This window comes from Sphaerodactylus townsendi, linkage group LG01 (genome assembly GCF_021028975.2).
Source record: "Sphaerodactylus townsendi isolate TG3544 linkage group LG01, MPM_Stown_v2.3, whole genome shotgun sequence".
NCBI lineage: Eukaryota > Metazoa > Chordata > Lepidosauria > Squamata > Sphaerodactylidae > Sphaerodactylus > Sphaerodactylus townsendi.
Genome location: NC_059425.1, coordinates 114,719,136 through 114,741,606, shown reverse-complemented (window position 1 = coordinate 114,741,606; position 22,471 = coordinate 114,719,136). Strand labels below are relative to the sequence as shown.

Below are 22,471 nucleotides of genomic sequence, written 5' to 3'. Positions count from 1 at the left end.
AGCAGTATACTTATGGAGAACTTGGACAGAGATCTAAGCAGAAGGAAATGAAGAATATATTGCCCCTGCATCTCTGAAAAAAATATTTCCTTCTAAAAATTTCCCTCTTTTTTCCTTCTTGTTTCCCATCTGTAGATCTGTGCCATATCCTGAAAGCTACTCCATAACACATCTTCAGCTCTCAATTCATCTCATGCCCTAAACTGCTTTGAGTTTATGATGAAAAATAAAATAAAAATATGTGAATTTGATTATTTTTGTATATGTTGTGAATGTACCTGTTCTTCACATGTTCATGTTCTGCTTTTCTCTCTTCATAGTAAATCACATAAAGAGCCCACTAGTACGAAGGAAGCTAACAGTGCAATCCTATCACTGATCCTTCCAATTACCGGCCAATTAGTCTACTATTGGTAATTGGAAAGCTCTATTCAAAATTATTATTGATTAGATTGCAAACTTGGCTTGATCAAAACTAAAAAATCATTGGACCTGAGCAAGCAGGATTTTGTAGAAATAAGTCAACCTTGGATCACTGTTTAGTACTCTCCCATCTGGTAAATAAGTATGCCACTACAAAGGCTTCTAAATTATTTGCTGCTTTTATTGACCTAAAAGGAGCCTTTGATACCGTGGACAAGAAATCTCCTCGTGGGACAAGATGAGGTCATTGGACGTTGACCCAGTAGACTTCTATTCCTGATCAAAACAGTTGTATACTCAACACTGCTTCATATCGGGTTAGGATGCTCTGGGGAAGGTCAGTTAACCAGCAGAATTAGTACTCCTCATGGGGTTAAAACAAGGTTGCATACTGGCTTCTACTTTATTCAATTCTTATTCCTCAATGATTTTACCTCGTCCCTTTGCGTGTCAGTGAATGGGCATAGTCCTAAATTACATCTTACCCATGTTCCTTTAATGTTTGTATGCAGACGATGCAGTGTTATTGTCCTTGTCCAGTGGCATTACCTTAAAACGCCTTAACAATGTACAGTTTTGCTAATTATTGCTAAGAGAACAGACTGGAAATTAACTATGCTAAAACTAAAAGTTCTCATTTTCTTGCTACAGAGTTGGAAGCCCTCGGGCCCCTGGCTGTAATTATAGGGCCACAAAATTGAGCAGGGACAAATATTTCCGATACCTTGGCATTTACTATAGGTATAATTTGTCATGGTCCCTCACAGCTTAACTAGCAGTAACTACCTCGCACATACCACAACACTCCATACAGCAATATATCGCTTTTTTTTACATGTAAAGGCAATCAATACATCTCCTGCGTGCTTTGAAGGTTTTTTAGCTAGGGATTGGCCTCCTTGCTACTGTATGGTTCCCATTTGGGATTTCTCGCAATAAATAAATCATTTTAATTTATTATATCTCTAAATTCCTTTCGAAACTAATGGGGCTCCTCAGGATGTGTGCCTTTATGCTGCGCTTGTGCATTGAGAGATGGGCCAAACAACTCTAGAAACCTTTGGCATGCTGATAAGGGCCATAAAATATTGGCTGCATATACATTTTTCTAGTGGGATCCAATAGCTATATTCCTCTCTGTTATCAGATCACTCTTTATTTCAGAATGGTATTACTTTTGTCTTCAGGAAAAGCGTTGGAAGCTATTGGTTTCCCTTGGAATCACTCCCTATGCCTCACAAAGGTGGAAGCCTTCAGACTAGTTATAAGAAAAGGCTCTCTGGATTCTTGATTTTCTTTCATAATTTGACTTTGTGCTGCCAAGACAACCTGTTCTCCTCGACTAATGCTATTAATCCAATGCGAAAGCGGCAAGGAATTATGGCAGCATATCTTCGCTCTGGCTGATTAATCCCTCCCAGAGGAGAGCCTTGGCTACTGCAAGATGTAATGTGCTGCCATCAGCTCTGCTGGAGGGAAGATTTAAGAATATGGAACGCTCTAAAAGAGTTTGTTCATGTGATATGACTACGGTTGAAAAACTTGACCATTCTTTGTTTCTATGCCCTAAATACAATAAGATACGCATGAAATACATGAATTCCATTTTTTGCAATGTTCTCAGTGGCATGAGTGTTATAAGATACCCAATCTCCTGAACAGCTCTGATGTACTCTTTTGTGAAACTGTTGAAAATTTTATACTGGAAATTAGTAATTTTAACTGTATTTCTTAACCTTGTTTTGTTTTAAAATTTTGTCCCGTTTTATATGCCAATAAAGGCTTGTGTTGTTGTGCAATCCTATCACAACTTACTCCAATCTAGGCCCATACATATATTGGAGTGCACTCTTATGGCCAAATCCTATTGGTATGTGGTGTGTAAGTGGGCTGATGGAGGCAGTGTGTAGCCATGATGTTGTGTTTGCTCCCTCCACCAGTGTAAGGGACACTCTGGTGGGTAAGGAAAGGCCCCTACATCTGGGCACCTCTCAACTCCATGGCATCAAAACGCAGAAATAATTACTGGAAACCTGGAAATTGGATGCCAGCATGGGAGGGGGAGTTTCCAGGGGTGGAGCCAATGTTAGTTGGCTTTCACCTGGGCTTTAGCATTGGGAATGCGGTGGCTGGGGCCTTGGACTGATACTATCCAAGAGCATGATGTAACTTCATTTGGCCCTATGGAGGGCTTTCAGGCAGCAAGATGGGTTTGTTTTGTTTAGCTGCTTCCCCACACTGTCTGAAACCTCTCTGGAGGTGGCAGGGCAGGTGGAAGTTGTGTCATCCCCAGCTGTCTCAGGCTTTGGATTGGACTGCTCATCATCTGGTTACAGAGGTTCCAAAACTGCTCTTGATGAACCTAATTACAGTTTTCAAATTGCTCTACGGGGATTTTGTATTAATTTGAAATATTTAAATACCACTTGTTCACATTTCTTCAACTTATAGTTTGTTACAGTCAACTTATAGTTTGTTACAGGCAGCTTTCATGTTGCAGTTATGAAAAAAATGTAGGCGAGCTAATTTTTATGTTTATCTTACCTCTAGTGCCACTACTACCATCTCCTCAACATTCATGCAGCATCTACCTGGACAATGTCCTACATGAATGGCAGTCTACATTTCTTGACCAAACTGAATTAGTCATAAAAGCTACTAACATCTGCTGGCAGGAACTAATGCCACAAATCTAAAGATTTACTGGATAAACCGTACTGAGGATAGTGGAACTTAATTCTGAGTAAACATGCATGGGATTCCACTCTCTTGAAACCAGAAGTAACATGATTCATTAAAAAAATCTTTTTGGGTCAATTCTCATGTTTCTTCACTTAAATGATTTAATTTTGAACAATGACCCTGTTTGCAGGTGGATCTGTTATACATTCCAAAGGGTTTTTAAAAAGAGAGAGCAAAGAACTGTCAATTATGTGGAATACTGTCATGCTAAGAAGGTTGGAAAACATTAAGTATCCATAGAAATCATTTTAACAAGTCAATTGCCCTTTAGAATTCATCAGCACCACAAAAGAGATTAAACTGGACTGGTGGCCAGGAGAAAAGTAAGCTGCTAGGAAAATAGCTCTGAGTTCCTTTTTACTAATGTATTGCAACAGGTTTTATCTGGAGTTCACAGAAAGGTTTCTTTAGGGTAACAGAAACACAAACTGCCCATTTAGTATCAGACTTCCTCTTTCTTAAAATGTGTATTATAGAAAGACTTATCTTTAGAATGATTTGGCATTTCAGCCAACAGTGGTTGATTTAGGGAAGATTTCTTCACCAAGGCTTAGTGAAATTGCATTTTTAAGATTAAAGTAGAACATAGAGTTAACTAACAGAGGCTTATGATGGAAAAGAGACCGTGTGAAAGATGATAGGCATTTGAGGATCTTGTGGTGGAGGATGCGGACAGAGGATTCCAGGAGGATTCAGCATCACCACTCCTTTATTTGGACTTGGCTGGTGTGAGGTGGTGTGAGGGCTGTGCAGGCTGAGTCCACAGGAGAAGGACTTTGGTCACAGGGCAGTGCATTGGAGAACTGGTGGGGGCAGCTGGTGGCAGGAGTCCCCCACCTTCTGCCCCATCTCCTTGCTGGTGGTTTGCTGGCCCTACAGGATTCTTCTGGGGTCTGGCAGCTAGTGAGCGAGTGGCCTGCCTGGATGGTGAGAGCCCCTGCAGTCTCCAGCATGACGCCCGTCTCATTCACCAGAGGGGCACTAGGTCTGGCGGCAGCAGCTTCCTGCAGCCACTCTGTTGACATCGCCTTGAGCCCCTTCTGGGTTCACATGCACCTCTTGACTTACTCCCTGGGATTCTGGTTGCTGATCAGTACTGCTGGCAAACCAACAGCAGCCCTGCTGGTGAGAGCGCATATGGGCTGTGCCAGAAGAATTTTTTTCCGGACCAGTTGTTTCCCCTGTTCTTTGATAGGTTATCTGTAGCTTGAGGGTTAGAGTAGGTTAGTTAGTTCGGTGGCTATAGATTTGTAGGTTGTTAAATTAGTGGGTAGGATTTTGGCTATATTAGCGGGTATTAGCTAGTATAGATAGTATGTAATTTTCGCTCAGTATAGATAGTATGTAATTTGTGCTCAGTCTTGCTTGTAGGGGATTAGTATTGAGGATTATTTAGGCGTGGCTAGGCTAAGGGCGTAATCAATAGTGGACTATTAGCGTGGGCTTTTAGGTGGAGAGGGGATGGTAGGGATATGGGGGCACCACAAATAGGGCTGGGGATCCCAGTACTGATGGGACGGGGTAACTAGGACGGTAGGCGGCGGCAGCATGAGAGAAGACGGATGAGATATGGTTATGCTCGCCCGCCTTCTGACCTCCGTCCTATCCCAAGGAACGAAGGTGGTAGGGTTCAGAGACTCCCTGCTTCGCTCTTGGTGTTGATAAATGCCAGGTCCATCAACAATAAGACCACTGTGCTTTGTGACTCCTGCAATGGTGTCAATGACTCTTATGTCATCCAGATGGGCATGGATGCTGACACAGGCCAAGAACAAGTTGGTGCCAGGGGACCGCACAGCAATTTAATGCCTGAACACCATGGAAGGCTCAGTGCTGGTTCTCCTCCAACACAGGAGCCTGTGCCAGTGTGGATGGGAGTGTTCTGGGGCATTCCTGGGGGCAGAGCTGACTTTATTCAGTTTTTAGTGTCCTTTCAGCCTGGGAACACCCCTTTTCCAAGCCCAGACTTATGCCACCCAAAAGTGTGGTGTAAGTCATCGGCCATAATGGAGCTGAAGGGTTTGGGCTTTTTTCTCTCAGCGACTGTGCCACTGAATGCTTCTTTGGAGGCGGCATTGTGGCATCATGCTCAGCCACTACAGATCTACCCCCTCCCTTTAAATTGGGCATTTACTATTTACCTTGCAGCATTACTAGCATTACTGCACCTAAAACATACAGGAAAATGTTAAAAAAACAGAAAAATAAGTGAAATCTTTCTTTCACCATATACTTGGTTAAATGTGTTGCTATGCAGAGTTGAGCAAATCTAGTGAGTATATGTAGAGATCATTTTATATAGTTAAGGAATATAAGGATTGAGAGCAGGGCAGGTGGAATTTTTTACTCCTGATTACAAAGCCTGAGAGTCAAGAGAGTATCACCCATAGGTGTCATTACTACAGTCCCTGGCCATTCACCTTCTGAAAGACTCCACTGCCTGTGTCATGCCCCCACAGAGGCTTTTGTTATTTTCCCATTAAGCTTCAGTTTCCCCATAGTTAGCATGGGTTTAGTTCATTGTAAAGTCTTCTAAGGGAGGGAATTTTAGTTAGCCCCTGTCCCTTTAAGACATTTCTCGTAAGGCAAGCTCTTCCTTCTTTTACCCAGCAATTCTCCTTGTTTTAGCTCTAGCCAGAGCTCAGTCAGAGTAAGGTGCCAAGGGTAGCTGAAGACTGTAAAATCTCGCAGACATATATATTGGTGGTCCATAGTAGTCTATGGTGATATACAGAGCACAAGGTTAACAGCAATTAGAACCAGACAAAGACTGAAAGAACTAAAAGGAAGTAATACACAGTGGACTTTCATGAAAGCAACCAAGAGAAGACACAGTCTGCAGCTTCAAATCTGCTCAAGACAAGCAAGTATTTTGAATTTAAACAGCCCCAAGGGAGGAGTTAGGGTCTTAATTCTCCTAAATAATAAACCTATTATTTGCATTGCTGAACCTGGCTTGTGTCTCCCCCGCTCTGTCCTAGCCAAGTACAGGAAACCAAAAACAGATTCACTTGGGGAGCAAAACAGTCTGCAAAATTGGTATTTAACTATAAACTGTTGTAACCTTCTACAAACAAATTTCACAGTTTAACCAGGCATCCAATGTTAAGATATATTTGTTGAACTCTGGCTCTCTAAAAATGAGGTATTATTTTACAAAAGATGGCAAAGTAACTTTTAAAAAATGTTAATTCTGTCAGAATGACTCCTGATTTTTCCCTCTGGCCAATTCATACATGCACACAATCATATTCCATGTTTTTGTTATGCCATATCTAGGTGAATCTATTATGTCTCAAACAAAAAGAAATGCTTAAAACTTGAACAAGGCAAAATACTAAGCAGAAAACAACCACTAACTGAATTTAACAATGCAGTTTCTCACAACAGGTATCTACCAAGCCTTTTCAGACATTCTAAGCGGGCAGATGAATATACATCTGGTCATAACTATAGTGGCAAGTTCTCTCCCAATCTAAACAGAATCATTAGAATGTATACATAGTGACTACACGTATGTATATGTATGCACATCTGCCTCCATGTAGTGGGAAGCCCTCATTTTTCTCTACAAGGAACTTGTGATGTAGTGCGGCTCTCCATTCATCTATTCAACTATCAGGGGAATTTTTGTTATCCAGGCTTTCTTTTATGAACCTTTGTTTTCTTCTACTGGCTTATTTCATATGTTTAGATCAGAACTTGAACTTCAGATGAGCAGGAACTGAATCCAAGTCCCATCAGCCTCTGTCAGCATGGCCAATTGGCCATGCTGGTAGAGGCTGATGGGAATTGTAGTTCCTGAACATCTGGAGAGCCGCAGGTTCCCTACCCCTGCTCTAGATCCTTTTCAGGCTGATTTCAGACCAGCCTATGGGATGGAGACTATTCTACTAGTTTCAGTTGATGACATCTTTCTAAAGGTCAGGCCTCCCTGTTGTTCCTGCTGGATTTATCTGCTGCCTCTGACACAGTGGACCATCTTGTTGTGGCACCAGGAGGCAGAAGGAGGTTGTGCATTTGATTGGTTCAAATAGTTTCTTGTTGACTGGACCCAAATAATTGCTAACAGAGACCGTCATCAGTGTGGGACCTATCCCGTGGGGTTCCACAGGGTGCAATCCTATCCCCTATGCTCTTTGGGATTGGCTGTCAGCAATATGCAGATGACACACAGCTATATACAGCTAGGAAAAGAGTATACAAAGGAGCATGTACGGATTTCTTTAGGAATGTTAGACAATGCTATTTACTCATCTGGAATGTCCCAATTATGTTACTCAACAAGCACTACTGACATACTATAAAATTTGGGGAGGATTCAGTTCCTAGTTTTCAGTCCCTATCTTTCTGATTTTTATCTGGATATGTATGAATAACTGAAAATGAGCAAACAACTTTTTCAGTGGCATTTTATTTCTAATATATTTTGATTAATTAAATTTTCATATGAAGGGGGGTGGGGGGAGGAAGAGACTTAGCTGAAAGCTCAGTACTCAGCTCCTCTGCAAGTAAAGAAATACTTCCCCCCTCATTGAAACTTGTTACAGGTATATCATGTCTACATGTGGAGCTTATTATTGCTTTAGCACAACCATAGTGGCTTTGTTTGTAAATTATACCCAAAGGCTTAGCAACTATGGAGATGCTGAATTATTTTATCACAGCTGAAATCTTTTTCCTCCTTACCAGCCCACAAAGGACCTCATTCTATGTACCGTCAGCTTTCACATACACCTAGTAGTAATGTCATTATAAATTATACTGTAATATTAATATATGACATTTAGATAATGTTACAAAACCACATTTCTCAGTTGAATATTTTGCTTTATGGAATTTCAAATTTTCAATAACATCCATTTTATGCAATGTGCATGACCTTATGTCAGCATAGTGTAATTGAGAAACAAATGAATCTCCTGATTCCAAGGACAAGGCCTTTGTCAAAACCTACAGAAATGTTCCAGTGCAGAAAACCAGCTTCTATACTAAAAGAAAAAATTCACTGCAGAGCTAGAAGTAGCACCATATATTCTACGGGAATGCACCCATGGCTCTGTCCCCGCTACAGCAATTAATAGTGTGTACATGGGAATTGTGTATATAGCCTGAAGCTGTCATGAGTTCATGGTGTCTTTTATTTTAGGCATCTGGATGCAGTGCCACTTGAATTCTAAGCTTAGTTCCTCCTCTGCCCACTGTATACTGTGCAGCAGGGCTGGTGCTAGGGTTGTCAGCTCTGAATTGGGAAATACCTGGAGAAGTTGGTGATGGAGCCTGAGCAGGGTTTGGAAAGGGGGAGGGGCTTCAATTGTGTATTATGCCATAGAATCTACCTTCCAAAGCAGCCTTTTTCTTCACTGAACTTATCTCTCTCAACTGGAGATCAGTTGTAATAGTAGGAGATTTTCAGTCATAACCTGAATGATGGACGTTGGCAAACCCAACTGATGCGAGGGCTGATTCTGGCAACACAGCCTGGACTGCTGTGATTAATGCTGTCAGGTCAGGTCTGACCAAGCAATGTGGGAACAGCATAGGTTAAGAATTACTCTTCCACACTGTTTTCCCTCACATCTTGGCTGTTACAAAGATTAGTAATCTCAGGGTCCCTGTCTATTATTGCAGCTATTGATATAATTATTGTCAGACCCTTGTGATGGAGGTCAGGGGCAGAGAAATATCAGTGAAACTGTCAGCAATCTAAAAGAACTTACTGCACATTTAAGTGTTTTAGAAAACTACCAGTAGCTGGTCCTCTTTAACTGCAACTAAGAACTTTGGAAGGATTTTTTTTAAAAAAATATTTTATTGATTAAATCTCTAAACAATCCTGTTTCTTAAAAATAGGGAATAAATAGTATTAAAATGTTTATTAACTTAATGTACAACAAAAGAGCAGATTTTTAAAAATGTAATTTCAGCTAGAAAGTATGAGCGACGGGGAAAGTCATATTTGTTTCTGTCAAAACACTGAATTCATAATGTTAAAAAATCATAATTTAATGAGCTCATAATTTGCATACCTACCTAGTTTCAACTTTTAAAGTCTAAAAATGTACACATATAATAATGGGATTTCACTGAAGAGAATGACAGATTGATACTCCCTACCTGCTTTTTTAACATCGGAGACAGCTGTCTTTTCAAGAGCTTTCCTTTTGTCCTCTTTTTTCCCTAAAATTAATTAAAAGAAACCCATTTTAATGGTAGAAATATGAAACACTTCAGTATACGTTCAGCCAAGCGCAGAGAAGAAAATATGACTTAGTTTCTCATGTAGCTGCTGACAAAGGGGATAATGGTGTTTTATATATCTATTCATAGAGATAAATCCCAATTTCTGTGAATCACATTAGACCTGGCTTCAGCAGACCCACTTGTTTAAACACTGGTACAGTCAAGTAGAAAGTGGTAGTAGATAGAGCACTGGCAGATTCTAATGGGTCCTAATGTATGCCATTTCCATGTGTTCATTGGAACACACTTGGGATGCAACTAGATTTAACAGTGGCAGACTGTGTAAACCCTCCTGGGCACAATATGAATAAAGTACTAAGTAGGGAAGTTCATTCTTTTATAGGAAAAGATACACACTGGACTACTGAGAGACTAGAATTGTGTTTGAAGATGCCCCAAGATATCATTGAACCAGAAATGGAACCGCTATGCAATGTTAAAAGCAAAGCAGACTGAACTTACATTACAGGACAGGTGAACTTTGAGTCAAACAAACTACATTTATTGCATTCATTGACAGGTACAAAATTACAAAACAGTTTCACAAACAGAAATTAGAAGTGCCTTCCCTAATAATAATATTCCATTGCAATAAAATAGTGTTCGTCCCTCTCGGTACAGTATTGCTGCTAATAAAGAGGATGGGAAGCTTTAAAACTATTTGTCTGCAGCACTGGAGGGGTTAAAAACTGATGGAGCTGTTTGTCAGAGATGCTGAGCAAGAAGAGAGAGGGGTGGGAAAGGGTAAAAAAGGGGACTTTGGCTTAGAGAAAGAGAGCAAGAAGGGATTCAGATATACAGCTTATGAGCTGACTTTAGTTTTCCTTCATTTTCTTCTCCCTCATTGTTCTTGTAGTTTACTGGTTTTCTTTGAAATAAATATAAATATTCAAAAACATTTAACCTACTGATGCCTCAATTAATTTAATTTTATTGGTATCTATTTTTATTTTTGAAATTTACCAGCAGCTGCTGCATTTCCCACCCTCGGCTTATACATGAGTCAATAAGTTTTCCCAGTTTTTGTAGTAAAATTAGGTGCCTCGACTTATACTCAGGTCAATTTATACACAAGTATATACAGTACATATGAATTTGATGGTCCATGTAAATAGATCATTCAGGAAAGACTTGATGTATTCTAAAACAGATACAATTAAACAATTTGCCCTTCCAAAATACATTAAATTATGGGAGAAGGTGAAAGGGCATGCTTGCGTGATCTTCTACCACAGCCAGAAACAGAGGTGTATCAAGGGAAAATGTAGCCCAGTGCAAAATCTGAGTTTTCCATGCACCCCCCACCCCTGTATGGTGGCCGCTTTCCCCCATCCTGACCAAACAACATGTGTGTTTTTTTGCACCAGGTCATCTCAAAGTCACTATCACATTATAGAACATGCTCCAACTCACAAATCTGAACACAACCATGGTCCGTGCTATGCAGTGAAAATAAATTTTTTTGATATTTTCAAAATGTTTTCAAAATGTTTAACTGTTGTAACACTTTAAAGTGTTTGAAGTGTCAGATGACTTAAAATGCCTAAAATGAGGTTTTGAGGTTTGTCAAGCATTTTCTTTATATGCATTTTAAAAATATGAGAGATACATTTTGGAGATGGGGCCATCCCTACCTGTGGTAGCCAAGCCATTAAGTATCAAACCTGTACTTACACACATATCTCCAGCCTGACACTTGTTTCTTTGTCATGCCAGAGCACAATGGGATATGGGGAAAGTGAGATATGGAAAATGGGAATATAGGAATATGAGCATTCAAATCGAATACCTTTAATGGCATATAAATAGTTCAGCATCAAGATCAACACCACAAGACAACAGCCTTTACAACTTCGGATGAGTTAAAATAACAGCATTTAAAAATGTAGCCACCACTTCCAACAACTCGTAGCTTTGGCTATTTAAAAGATATATAACCTTCTGGTTATCTGTAATGTCTTCATTTCCATGCAGGAAGGGGATTATGTGCTTCTTCCTCTCTATCTCATAAAAGATAGAGATAGAAATATGAGCATTCCTAGGGTGGCCAACTCCGGGTGGGGAAATTCCTGGAGCTGTAGGGGTGGAGGATGGGGAATCGGGGTTTGGGAAGAAGAAGAACACTAGGCATCTCTACCCCATTTTAGCCTTAGCCCCAGCAGTTCCAAAGTGCCTTCCTGACCTCTTTATCCATTGCTTTCTCACCAAATCCTAATAACTCATACAAGTCCAGCTGCAGCAGCTCTTTCTCAACCACCATATTTTCTAGCAGTCTAATTCTGATTCTCAGGCTGAATACACTTTATTCCAGACCCGGCACCACTATTTGTCTGGCTGCTTTTTCTGGCAGTCTTACTTTCCCCAAAGGTTGTTGGGAAATGTAGTCTTTTTCTCTTCTGAACTTACTTTATACCACAGTTTAGAGCTCCTTGAACTACAAACTCCTTGAATTACAATTTCCATCATGCCACCCTACATCGAAGGGATGGAAATAACAAATATTCCCAGCAGACATCGCACAAGAGGAAAAATGATGTTATTAGGAAGTATAGTTTCTATATAAAGAAAATTCCACCAGAGAACGAGGTCTGTTTGAGAGTGATGCAACCATAACTCCCATGATGGCACATGCTGCCATTGATAAGTGAATATTACTGGCAGGGGTGTACTGCCCAGGGAGATATATGCAGATGTTTAGTCACATGAAGGAGCAGAAAATTGGACTATTGTTGCTTATGGTCCAATTTTCTGCCCCCCACCCACATGATTAAATGGCTGCTGCCCGGGGACATTTGACTGTATATGTTCCCTGGGAGGTATACCCCTGGCCAGAAATGAGCCTAGGACATTCAGGTAGGAATCAGTTACATCACTGCAGATTTGAAGCCAGTCATGTTGCACATGGAAAAGTAGATTATGCAACATCATCCTCCACTACACATCAACACTACTGCAGATCTCTAGAAAGGATTTGGGGATTAGTGAGGACTGGCATTTTTACAGGCTAAAGAACTACATGCAATGGCTTCTTTCTGGAACAAGTTGTATGTGATGAGATTTAAAGTTATAATGTGGCTGACTGGTCAGTTGGGTCCCACCTCATGAAATTGACTACATAGTAAGCATTGTTGAACCAAGTTTTAAAAATATATATTTTAAAGAAACTGCTAAATAGCCTACCTGTTTTTTTAATCTCAGGAATTTTTTTCTGTTGCATTACCTTCTTCTCATCCTCCACTAAGTTTTGTGATACAAATAAAAAGATGATGAAATTGCTTATCTTACATACTACAACAGGCACTGACTGTCCAGAAACCAACAAATATCCTACCTGTTTTTTTAATTTCAGGAATTTTCTTCTGTTGCGTTACCTTCTTCTCATCTTCCAGTTTTGAGATACAAATAAAAAGATGGTGAAAGTGCTTCTTATCTTACATACTACAACAGGCACTGACTGTGCAGAAACCACCAAATAGCCTACCTGTTTTTTTAATTTCAGGAATAATTTTCTTTTGTTGCGTTACCTTCTTCTCATCTTCCACTTTTGAGATACAAATAAAAAGATGGTGAAATTACTTCTTCTCTTGCATACTACAACAGGCACTGGCTGTCCAGAAACCACCAAATAGCCTACCTGTTTTTTTAATTTCAGGAATAATTTTCTTCTGTTGCGTTACCTTCTTCTCATCTTTTGAGATACAAATAAAAAGATGGTGAAATTGCTTCTTATCTTACATACTACAACAGGCACTGACTGTCCAGAAACCTAGTCATCCTCTTTAAAAAAATCATGCATTTTTGCACTTATAGGCATATGTCACACATTATACTTTGAAAAGAGTTGACGAGAATATCAGTGCTACTTTCCTCTACGACCAGAGCAGGATTGTTTGCTAGATAAATGTATTAATGGGGTCTTAGAAAACATTCAAATGACAAACGTATCCTATGATTTCTGTCCTATTCTATTAAGCAGTCAACACAACATTCATAATCTAACTTCTTTAGGGAAATTGTTTGTTATTCCCTTCAAATTAACCTACCTTTTCCTTTAATATCAGGAACAATTTTTCTCTCTTGGGTTACATTTTTTTCCTGTTTCACTGTTGAGACACACAAACAAATATTTAATATTTTTGTAAGTCCTGCCAGGTATGTCAATTAGTGGATAAAGCTCAGGTCAAAACAAAGGGAAGTTTACAACCCAATCCACATGTTAGTAATAGCCCCATCCAAACTTCCCAGTAGTAGGCTGCAGACTTGATGCATCACCACCCCACCACCTCCAAAAAGGCTTTCTGGTGGTGTGGGGAGCAGGAAAAAGCCCTGAAATGTGCTGCTGCTAAAAACAACCCATATGGTTGAAGGAACATACGTTGACAAAAGGGCAGTGTATTTCTGAGGGCTGGTCCACTGCACAACCACCCCCTCAACTCCAGGAGGGAGCCAAATAATGTCTGCTCCACCTCCAGAAATGATCTGGCCTACCCACTGCATGCTGGGATCTGGATAGGAAGCCAGCACAGCCTCACCATGGTCTGGACTTTTGGGTTGTATGACGGTGGGGATGTGGGACCCATGACCACTAGCACACCTGTCCCCTCTGCTGAAGCAAGTGCCCGAGGGAAGGCAAATGCACCAGCACAGCCACTGTTTCCTTGGGCCCTTTAAACCCCCCCCCCCTTTGGATGGGGCTGTGAGTAATTTTCAAAAATTGGAATGGATATAGTAGAACCAATGGCTAGGAGCAACCAGGTGTGGGAATAAACATTAACTATTGTATACTAGTCAACTAAATTCCCAGAAGGCATATCTTTAAAAGGTATTGAAGCCAAAGAAGTGGCAGAAGCCTTCTTTTTTTAAAAAAAATATTTTTATTTTCCCACAAAACATTACAAAAGTGAAAAAAAGAAATTTTAAAAAGAGACAGAAGAAAAGGGTAACATAGATTTGCAATAATACTAATCAATACTTTGAAGGAAAACTGAGCCACTTAAATAATTTTGATAAACAAATTCATTAAAACTTACACAGGTAAACTTTAACATCCTGATATTGACACATATACTTAAAAATAGGATTTTACAGTGCATAATACTTAAAATAAAGCTACCATTTCTCTTTAAATTCATGCTCTGGTATTCTATTAACAATGTTTATTGGTTTAGCCATTATAAAGTACTCTTATCATCTTGTCTTTCCAGTTTACCAAGTCAGCTAGACACTACAGTGACTCTTGCTGAGGTTAATAAATACAAACATATTTCTTGTTGTTTTGGAAGGTTTTCTGAAAGAATGCCCAACAGCAGAATTTTTTAGTCCATTTGGATATTTTTTTTACATTTTTTTCATTTTTGTGTGGATTATTTTCAGGTCCATCACATATGGGAAAAAAGATCCAAGCTTTTCTTGACATTTCCAGCATGTGTCCTTATATTTTTGTCTATATTTCTAATGTCTTCTGGAGTTATATACCATCTATAAAACATCTTATACCAATTTTCTTTTAACCGTTGGCACAGTGTAATTAGTCCATAACCTCCTCTTGAAAATTTTGCATCGGTTGTATCATACAATTTTTAACTTGTTCTCTCTCTGAGTCATATCTAATTAATAACTTATAAATTCTGCCCATTAGATGTTGTTTCTGCTGAGTAATTTCTCTGTCAGCTTCTGACACTTTTCTCAAAATACCTCTGCATTTTTAACTCTTTTCTTAGGCTTGATGCTATTTGAAAATATGTCATCCATTGTATTTTTTCCCTTCTTCTTCAACTTCTTACCGGACTTAATCTTTCCTTGATTGTTGATCATGTCTTTATATAAAATATTGGGTTTTTGGGTAGTCATTATAAGCTTCAATAGGAGACAATAGGGGACATGTTGGCATGCTTAATTGTTTGCGTCTTTATCCATATTCCAAATAATTGCCTTCTTAATACATGCTTATCATTTGGTGTATTTTATATTACTTAATTAAAGTTATTTTATGATGTGTAATGTTGTCTTTGGCCACTGTGTGAAATACTGTTTTGGCCTGGTGTACACCGGCCAGAGCCCTTCGGGGGTGGGCGGTTTATATATATAAATTGTGTATGCCAGTCACATGTCTATAATTTTATCATTCTTTGCCCTGAGTTTTTAATCCGCAATCTGTAATCTAAACCAAGCCAGTCCCCGGAAATATAATTTAATATTAGGCACAGCAAGGCCTCCTCTTTTCTTTTCATCCTGTCGAATGTTAAATCTAATCCTAGGTTTTTTATGATTCCAAATAAATGCATTTACATGAGATTATCATGGCATATTGTCTAGTATATGTATTGGTAGCATTTGAAATTTAAAAAATCTATTTCGACAGTGTGTGCCATCTTTAATTTTTTTCCAAGTTGGTGAAAAATTATCTTTAAGTAATGTTCCATTGCAACCTGTTATAGGTATGCCTAAATATTTCACTTTTTTAGAACAAATGTTACAATCTTTAAGTTCATTTTTTGAATTTCTTGCAGTGTTAAAGCATTTAAAATTCATTTTCCTCTTATTAATTTTATGGTTGAAGAACAGTCCATATAATTCTATCTGCTACATCAGTTACATGATTGATAGTTGTGGATTTACAATGCTTAACACTAATGCAATGCTTAACAATTAGTCTTGTCTAATTGCCATTGCCAACACTTCTTATACCAGGTTGAATAACAGCGGTGCCCTTCCCAGGTGCCTTTTTCAATTTGAAGTTCTGTAAGAAGTCCAATTATTAAAACTCTGGTTTGTTGTTTAGAATATATGCTTCTAATCCAATTATGAAATTTATATCCATATTTTAAATGTTGCAGTGTTGTCAGCATAAAGACCCAGGAGATATTATCAAATGCTGTCTCAGCATCCAAGAAAATAAATGCAGTTTTAATTTTCTTTTGTTTAGTATATTTAAGGACATTGATAACAAAACACACTTTATATCCTTCTCATATCTTTTAGGAATAACTCCAGTTTGATTTTCATGAATTAAATTATCTGTACATTGCCTCAATCTGATTGTCATCACTGATGTAAAGAGTTTGTAATCTACATTCAACAAAGAAATGGGTCTGTATGATTGGATAGTGACAGAAGTCTTCTTGACAGTCTTCACAAGACTTGACTTTCCACAAGAGATGGTGATCCTCAAATAAATGGACTGAATAAAAGATTCAACAGTACTTTGAACCACATTCTCAAACTATAAGCAGTGAAGCATTTTAACCACTGGGATAAAAGAATGCAACATCTTTTGTTAGAGAATTTTGAGGACACCACCCAGCTCCAGCTGAGACTCCTTAGATGATAAGGTTCCCTCTTATTTTGGACTTAGTTGTTCTAATAGGCACTCCTGTTATGCCTAAGTGCTAGGAGCTCTAAAACTTGGGTAGTCTCAACAAGGCAATTGGGTTGAGCAATGACATTGGAAATTCCAGAAATAGAGAGAAAAGGTGTTAATTCCAAGAAAGTAGAAAAATGCAAAAAAATGCAGTCTCACCTAACTCAGTGGCATATCCTTCTCATTAATAAAAGAGGTTCCAATACTGGAAACGGACATGTCCCATAAGTGTCTGCCCAGTCCAAGGACATTGCTATTTCATTAACTGCCAGTTATTATTTATCCTTTTTTTGGCTCAACCAAGAGGGACACTCAAGTCATTTATTTGCCATCCATCCGGACTTTAGTGTCTATGCAGATCTAATTCACCCATATCTAATTACAGTGTGTTAATCAGGTTACTTCATGCAGATTTTTGAGCCCATGCAGATCTAGCCCACTTCAACATACTCAGATTATGTTAATCCTGATGCCTAAATCAGGCTCGTTGTAACTATGCAGGTTTGGTTCACGACAGCCTGAGGTATTTTCTCAAATTTTCCCCACCAACGTTTGACAGTAGTTAACTTTAAACCACCCAGTGAGATCTAAACCATCTTGGCCCAATCCAAAGTCTGAATGTCAAACTCCCACCTACTCTGCAGTCCTCTCTCTTGACTTGTCTAGGTCAACGCTGATTTGAAATGTGTTATAATGAGGAACAGAAACAAAATTAATCTCTAAATTCAGTACCTTAATTTCATCTTCAGAAAGGACTCTATTTAAAAGATTAACCACTACATTTTGTTCTTGTCTCAAAGGAAAGGTCAAACAAAACCAGGGTCTCTCAGTCTCAGTAGTCTCTCTCAGACTACTACAATCTAGGTAACATCTTATATGAATGTTCCTATCCTCTGTGGGTTCATCCTCTGAGGTGGTAGGTAAATCATCTTTGTCAGTAGTATCTGAATCTAAAGAACCATACTGTTTATCTTGCCAGGTAACTCTCTTACCAGATTTAAAGTCATCCCTACACCATCCCAACAATCTCAGTTAAATTTTCTAATTTTTGTCTCTTAATTCATCACTGAAGATTTTAATATTTTTCTTGCATTTTATTATCAAAACTGCTAGTTTGGGTAGACCCTTTAAATCTGTTTTTATTTGTTCTATGACCTGTGTTAAGCATTCTTCCTCTTGAGTGGCATAGTCAATGACCAAAAGCATAAGATCAAAGGAACATTTGTTTAAAATGTTAATCTGTTTTACCTTGAATTTGTCTGAATTTGTCTGAAAATAATGTGGTTGCCTTCTGTATTCTTAGACCTCTAGGGATTTTACTTACCAGATGGAGTTTGATAAGACTTATTTGTTGTTTGGACTATGAAACTTTGATTGTGGCTTCATCTTGTACTGTGTGTACTGATATATGTGTGGTCACCATTTTTGTTGATGCACTTCATTGAATTATTGCACTTTGTTCAATCACTTGCCAGTAGCATTGGAGTACTAGGTTTCTTCTCTGTATTATAGATTCTGTTCCACTACACCTTTGTTGTATTTTTATTAGATTTCCAGATCTTAGCTGGTCAAAACTCTGGTTTTCTTCTAAGAAACCCTACTGTACTCTGCAATCCTTCTCCTCCCCCCACCCCCGCCCTACACACTTGCATTGCCAGACCTGTTCCTTGTCATTGCTCTGCTCCTTGGATTTCCACTGCATATACTCCAGGCCTCATGTCCTGGATTTAAGATTGTATGTCCCTTCCCTAAAGTTTCCTAATGTACTGACTTCTCCCACTTGCATGCATGCATGCGTGCGTGCGTGCGTGTGTGTGCGTGCGTGCGCGAGTGCATGCTTGATTGCTTAAGGGATCAGTTCTTAGGTGCTTAGTGTAGGATCTTTATATTTTTTATTTCTTTTTATTTCATTTCATATACAATGAAGTTTCTTGCTTGTGTTTAAAATTATGCTCTCACTCTTCACAATTTTATTTTGGTGTATCCCTACTGAGGTCAACCCTGGTGTACAAAGACTACAAGGTGTTGCGTTATTTCTTTCTGGGACATGTTTAATTTCCCTTTCTCTGGGTCCAGTTTGAGGTAACAGTACAGAGAAGTATCCCAAGAAAGTTCAGGATATAGTCCCTTTGAAGCTCAATTTGGATGCCATGTGAGAGAACTGATCAACATCCCCAAGGAAATATGAGAATGGCAGAGAGACCACTGAAAGCAAAGATGTGATAACTTACTTGCAGGAGCTACAGAAGAACCTCTCAAGGAAACTGGGAGCTACTGCTTCTGACAACATACATCAAGACCAACAGAAACAAAAGCCCTGGTACACTGCCCCGGCCAAAGAGAGGGTATTCAAACAAAGGCACCAAGCCCTTGTTTTGAAACTATGGCAAAAGCATAAGCTAGAGTGGCATGGAACTATTTAAAATTGTAACCCAGGTTTCTAGTGTTAACTATTTGATTAATGCAGCTCCTGAGAGGGGGCTATGTAAGTTAGAAGAAGAGAAGAATAGTTTGGATTTATATCCCCCTTTCTCTTCTGTAGGAGACTCAAAGGGGCTTACAATCTCCTTTCCCTTTCCCCCTCACAACAAACACTCTGTGAGATGGGTGGGACTGAGAGAGCTCTGAAGAACTGTAACTAGCCCAAGGTCACCCAGCTGGCATGTGTTGGAGTGCACAAGCTAATCTGGTTCATCAAATAGGCCTCCACAGCTCAAGTGGCAGAGCGGGGAATCAAAGATTAGTTCTCCAGATTAGAGCACACCTGCTCTTAGCTACTACACCATGCTGGCTGTCATGTTACTACATGTCATTATGTTAAGACCTTATCACGACAGAAATTATCTGGTTATTATGGCTAGGGAAGAACAAGGAGGAAATTGAATTGAATTAACAGGTTGAATTAATAGGAAATAACAAAGGATAGTACAGTGAGTAAAATAAACTTAGAGCCCACTCTGACAAAAGAATAATAATGGCAAGTGAATACTATAAGCTTTGCATAATATTGTATGGTTTTGTGTACACTATAGGAAATTGAGTAAGGCAACAGTTCCTGATGTTTACCCTATGCCTACAATGGATGAATTAATAGAAACAATTGGTCTTTCACACTTTAAACCCACTTTGGACCTGACAAAAGGGTATTGGCAAGTGGCAATGAATGCCAAAAACCAACCCAGAACAGCTTTTATGACCAAAAAGGGACTCTTTGGTCATTTCCACACAGCAAAACCTGTGTACCATCTTTTTTTAACCTGGGTCTATTTTATCTCAGGGTCTCCATTTGTGAGGCTGCGCATTTTTTGAAGGAATCCAGTTAAGACTGGGAGGAAATACTCCAGCTTGTTTCACACGAGGCCGGGACTTCTGCATTTGCATTGCAAGCTTATTTGAGCATGCCCTGTGTCCCATGTTCTGATTGGCTGTTGTTTTTGAGTGGCAGTTTCAATGAACGTCAAGTGGGGAGGTCAGGCGGCTGGGCAGGAAAAATAAACTGGTCCTGCTCCTGATTGGTGTTCACACTGTAGCAGGCTCTAGCAGGTTCACCCCAGGGGTGTTTTAAAGAGACCTCCAATTTGGCAGTTTTTGAATACCCAGGGATGAGGGAAATATCACAGGGCAAACCTGCTTTAGAATTGGGAACCGTGCAGAATTGCTGTATGGAATGGGACATTTCTCTTGCTCAACCCAGGATGTTGGCTGTGCGGAAATGACCTTTAAAATTACAGTCATTGCTTCTGGTCTCAGAAATGCTCAACTCACATTCCAAAGGTTAATTTATAAATTATTGATTGGTTCAAAAGATTTTTTACTTGTTTACTTGTTGTCAACATTACCAGTTTTAGTAAAACCTAGAAGAAACACCTACAACATCTGGCCATAGTTTTCCAAAGAATAAGGGAGGCTGGTTTAACAGTGAAAGCTTCCAAACACTAAATAACCCTGCGCCAGTTAAATATTTAGGGCACATGCTTGGAGATGGGGTAATTAAACCAGATTGGAACAAAGTGCAAGCTATCTAGGAATGGCCTAGACATATGACAAAAAAGCAAATAACAGCATCTCTTGGTGTTGTGGGATGTTATTCAAGGCTCATTTCAGAGTTCCAATCTATTGTAACTCCATTTTGTGATGTTCCCAAGTCAATATCTGACAAAACTTAATGAACACCTGAATGCCAAATGGCCTTGGAACACCTCAAAAAGGTAATTGACTACAAAGTCAGTTTTGAAGGCTCCTGACTTTTCCAAGCCTTTTACTATTAACACTGAAGTTCCAATAGTGGGACTGGAGCCATGTTCAGCCACACTGAGAAGGATGGAACTCAGCATCCCATCCTGTATCTTAATTGGAATTTAGTGGGAAGAGAAGAACACCTCTCTGTTATAGAGAAAGTGTGTTTTTGGCCTAGTATGAGCTTTGGGGAAATAAAATCTTATGTCTGGTGAAAATTTACTTGATGTACAGATCATTCCTCATTGCGCTATTAAACTAGGTAAAAAGTATGAATAGCAAATTAATTGGATGGAATTTCTTATTACAGTATTTTTATTTTGACATAATACATATAAGAAGGAAGGAAAGAAAATATAGTCGCCAATGTACTCTCCAAAAATACCTGAAGGTGTTTTCTGGTAAAAAAATTATTGTCAAGCAGTATGACTTGTACAGTTATATCTGATGCTTAATATGTTGGAGTTGAACTCCAAACATGTAAAATAGTGTACACCCAGTCGCGTAGCTACCATGGGATGTGGGGGCACCGAGCCCTGGACGTGTGCTGTTGGAAAATCACCCCCCACCCCCCCTTTCATCCTCACCTTACCTCGCCAGGCCTGGCAGAAGCCACTGCCAGGCCAGCCTCGCTAGGCCAAGCTCAGTGGAGGCAGCTGCTGGGCGCCTCTGCCCAGCCCAGCCCTGTCCCACCAGCCAGGCCCGCAGCCCGGAGAAGCCTGGCAGGGCCATGGGGCTGGGTGCCATCCCAGCCAGGTTGCTTTTTCAGTCTGCTGCTCTTTGCAGCTGGCTGAACTAAGGTAAGTGTGGGGGTGGGAGCACAGTGGGTGGGCCCCATGGGAGGCTGCCCCCACCCACCCTACTTACCTTAGTTCAGCCAGTGACCCTGATAGGCACTTTATTTGCCTCCCTTCTACCGTGTCATCCACTGTCAGGGAGAATCCACCTGCCTGCCATTTTGTGCAGGTTGCCCAGAAGGTTGTGGGCAGATTGTCTGAGGGTCACACAGGATACAAAGTCCCCCAAGCATGTTTTATCCATGTGGCAATGTGTATGACCGATCCACAGCTACATGTTCATTATTGCCCTGCCATTGCAGGGAGGTCCCTTTTTATTTTTTAAAATTTTTTGTGTTGCACATGCCCAGCTACAGAGGTATAGTCGATCGTATTGTGGGCAATTGCTGTGGAAGTTCATTTCTGTATGCCTGCAAAGCTACACATGTGTTGCAGGAAATTTTTTAAAAGAGAAGTGTCTCTGTGTGAAGGCTCTAAAGCACCCCGGATTGTTTCCATGGGCTCCAATCACTATCTGTACAACATGCATGTGAACAGGAAAAAGGAAAGTGGGACTGCAACCTGTTATAAATTTGTTGTGCAGAATCCACCTATATCTCAGTACATATCAAAAGTATCAACACCTGTCTGTGAATTGTATCAAATATATTCTGATTACAAACTTTTTATT

General features: G+C 39.6%; 1 protein-coding gene across 50 annotated transcripts in view; it reads right to left on the bottom strand.

The window, feature by feature from the left end:
- TRDN (triadin) overlaps positions 1 to 22,471 on the bottom strand; it is a 294,546-nt gene that overhangs the window by 99,786 nt on the left and 172,289 nt on the right. For 25 of the 50 annotated variants that reach the window (XM_048491475.1, XM_048491557.1, XM_048491551.1 and 22 more), the window contains 6 exons: positions 13,452 to 13,511; positions 13,043 to 13,096; positions 12,890 to 12,949; positions 12,740 to 12,796; positions 12,589 to 12,645; positions 9,283 to 9,345 (listed from right to left, as the gene is read on the bottom strand). In XM_048491475.1, coding sequence (XP_048347432.1) covers positions 9,283 to 9,345; positions 12,589 to 12,645; positions 12,740 to 12,796; positions 12,890 to 12,949; positions 13,043 to 13,096; positions 13,452 to 13,511 — 351 coding nt within the window. Of the gene's footprint in view, positions 1 to 9,282; positions 9,346 to 12,588; positions 12,646 to 12,739; positions 12,797 to 12,889; positions 12,950 to 13,042; positions 13,100 to 13,451; positions 13,512 to 22,471 lie in introns of all 50 variants that reach the window. The other 25 variants (XM_048491748.1, XM_048491812.1, XM_048491865.1 and 22 more) reach the window with 18 other exon arrangements.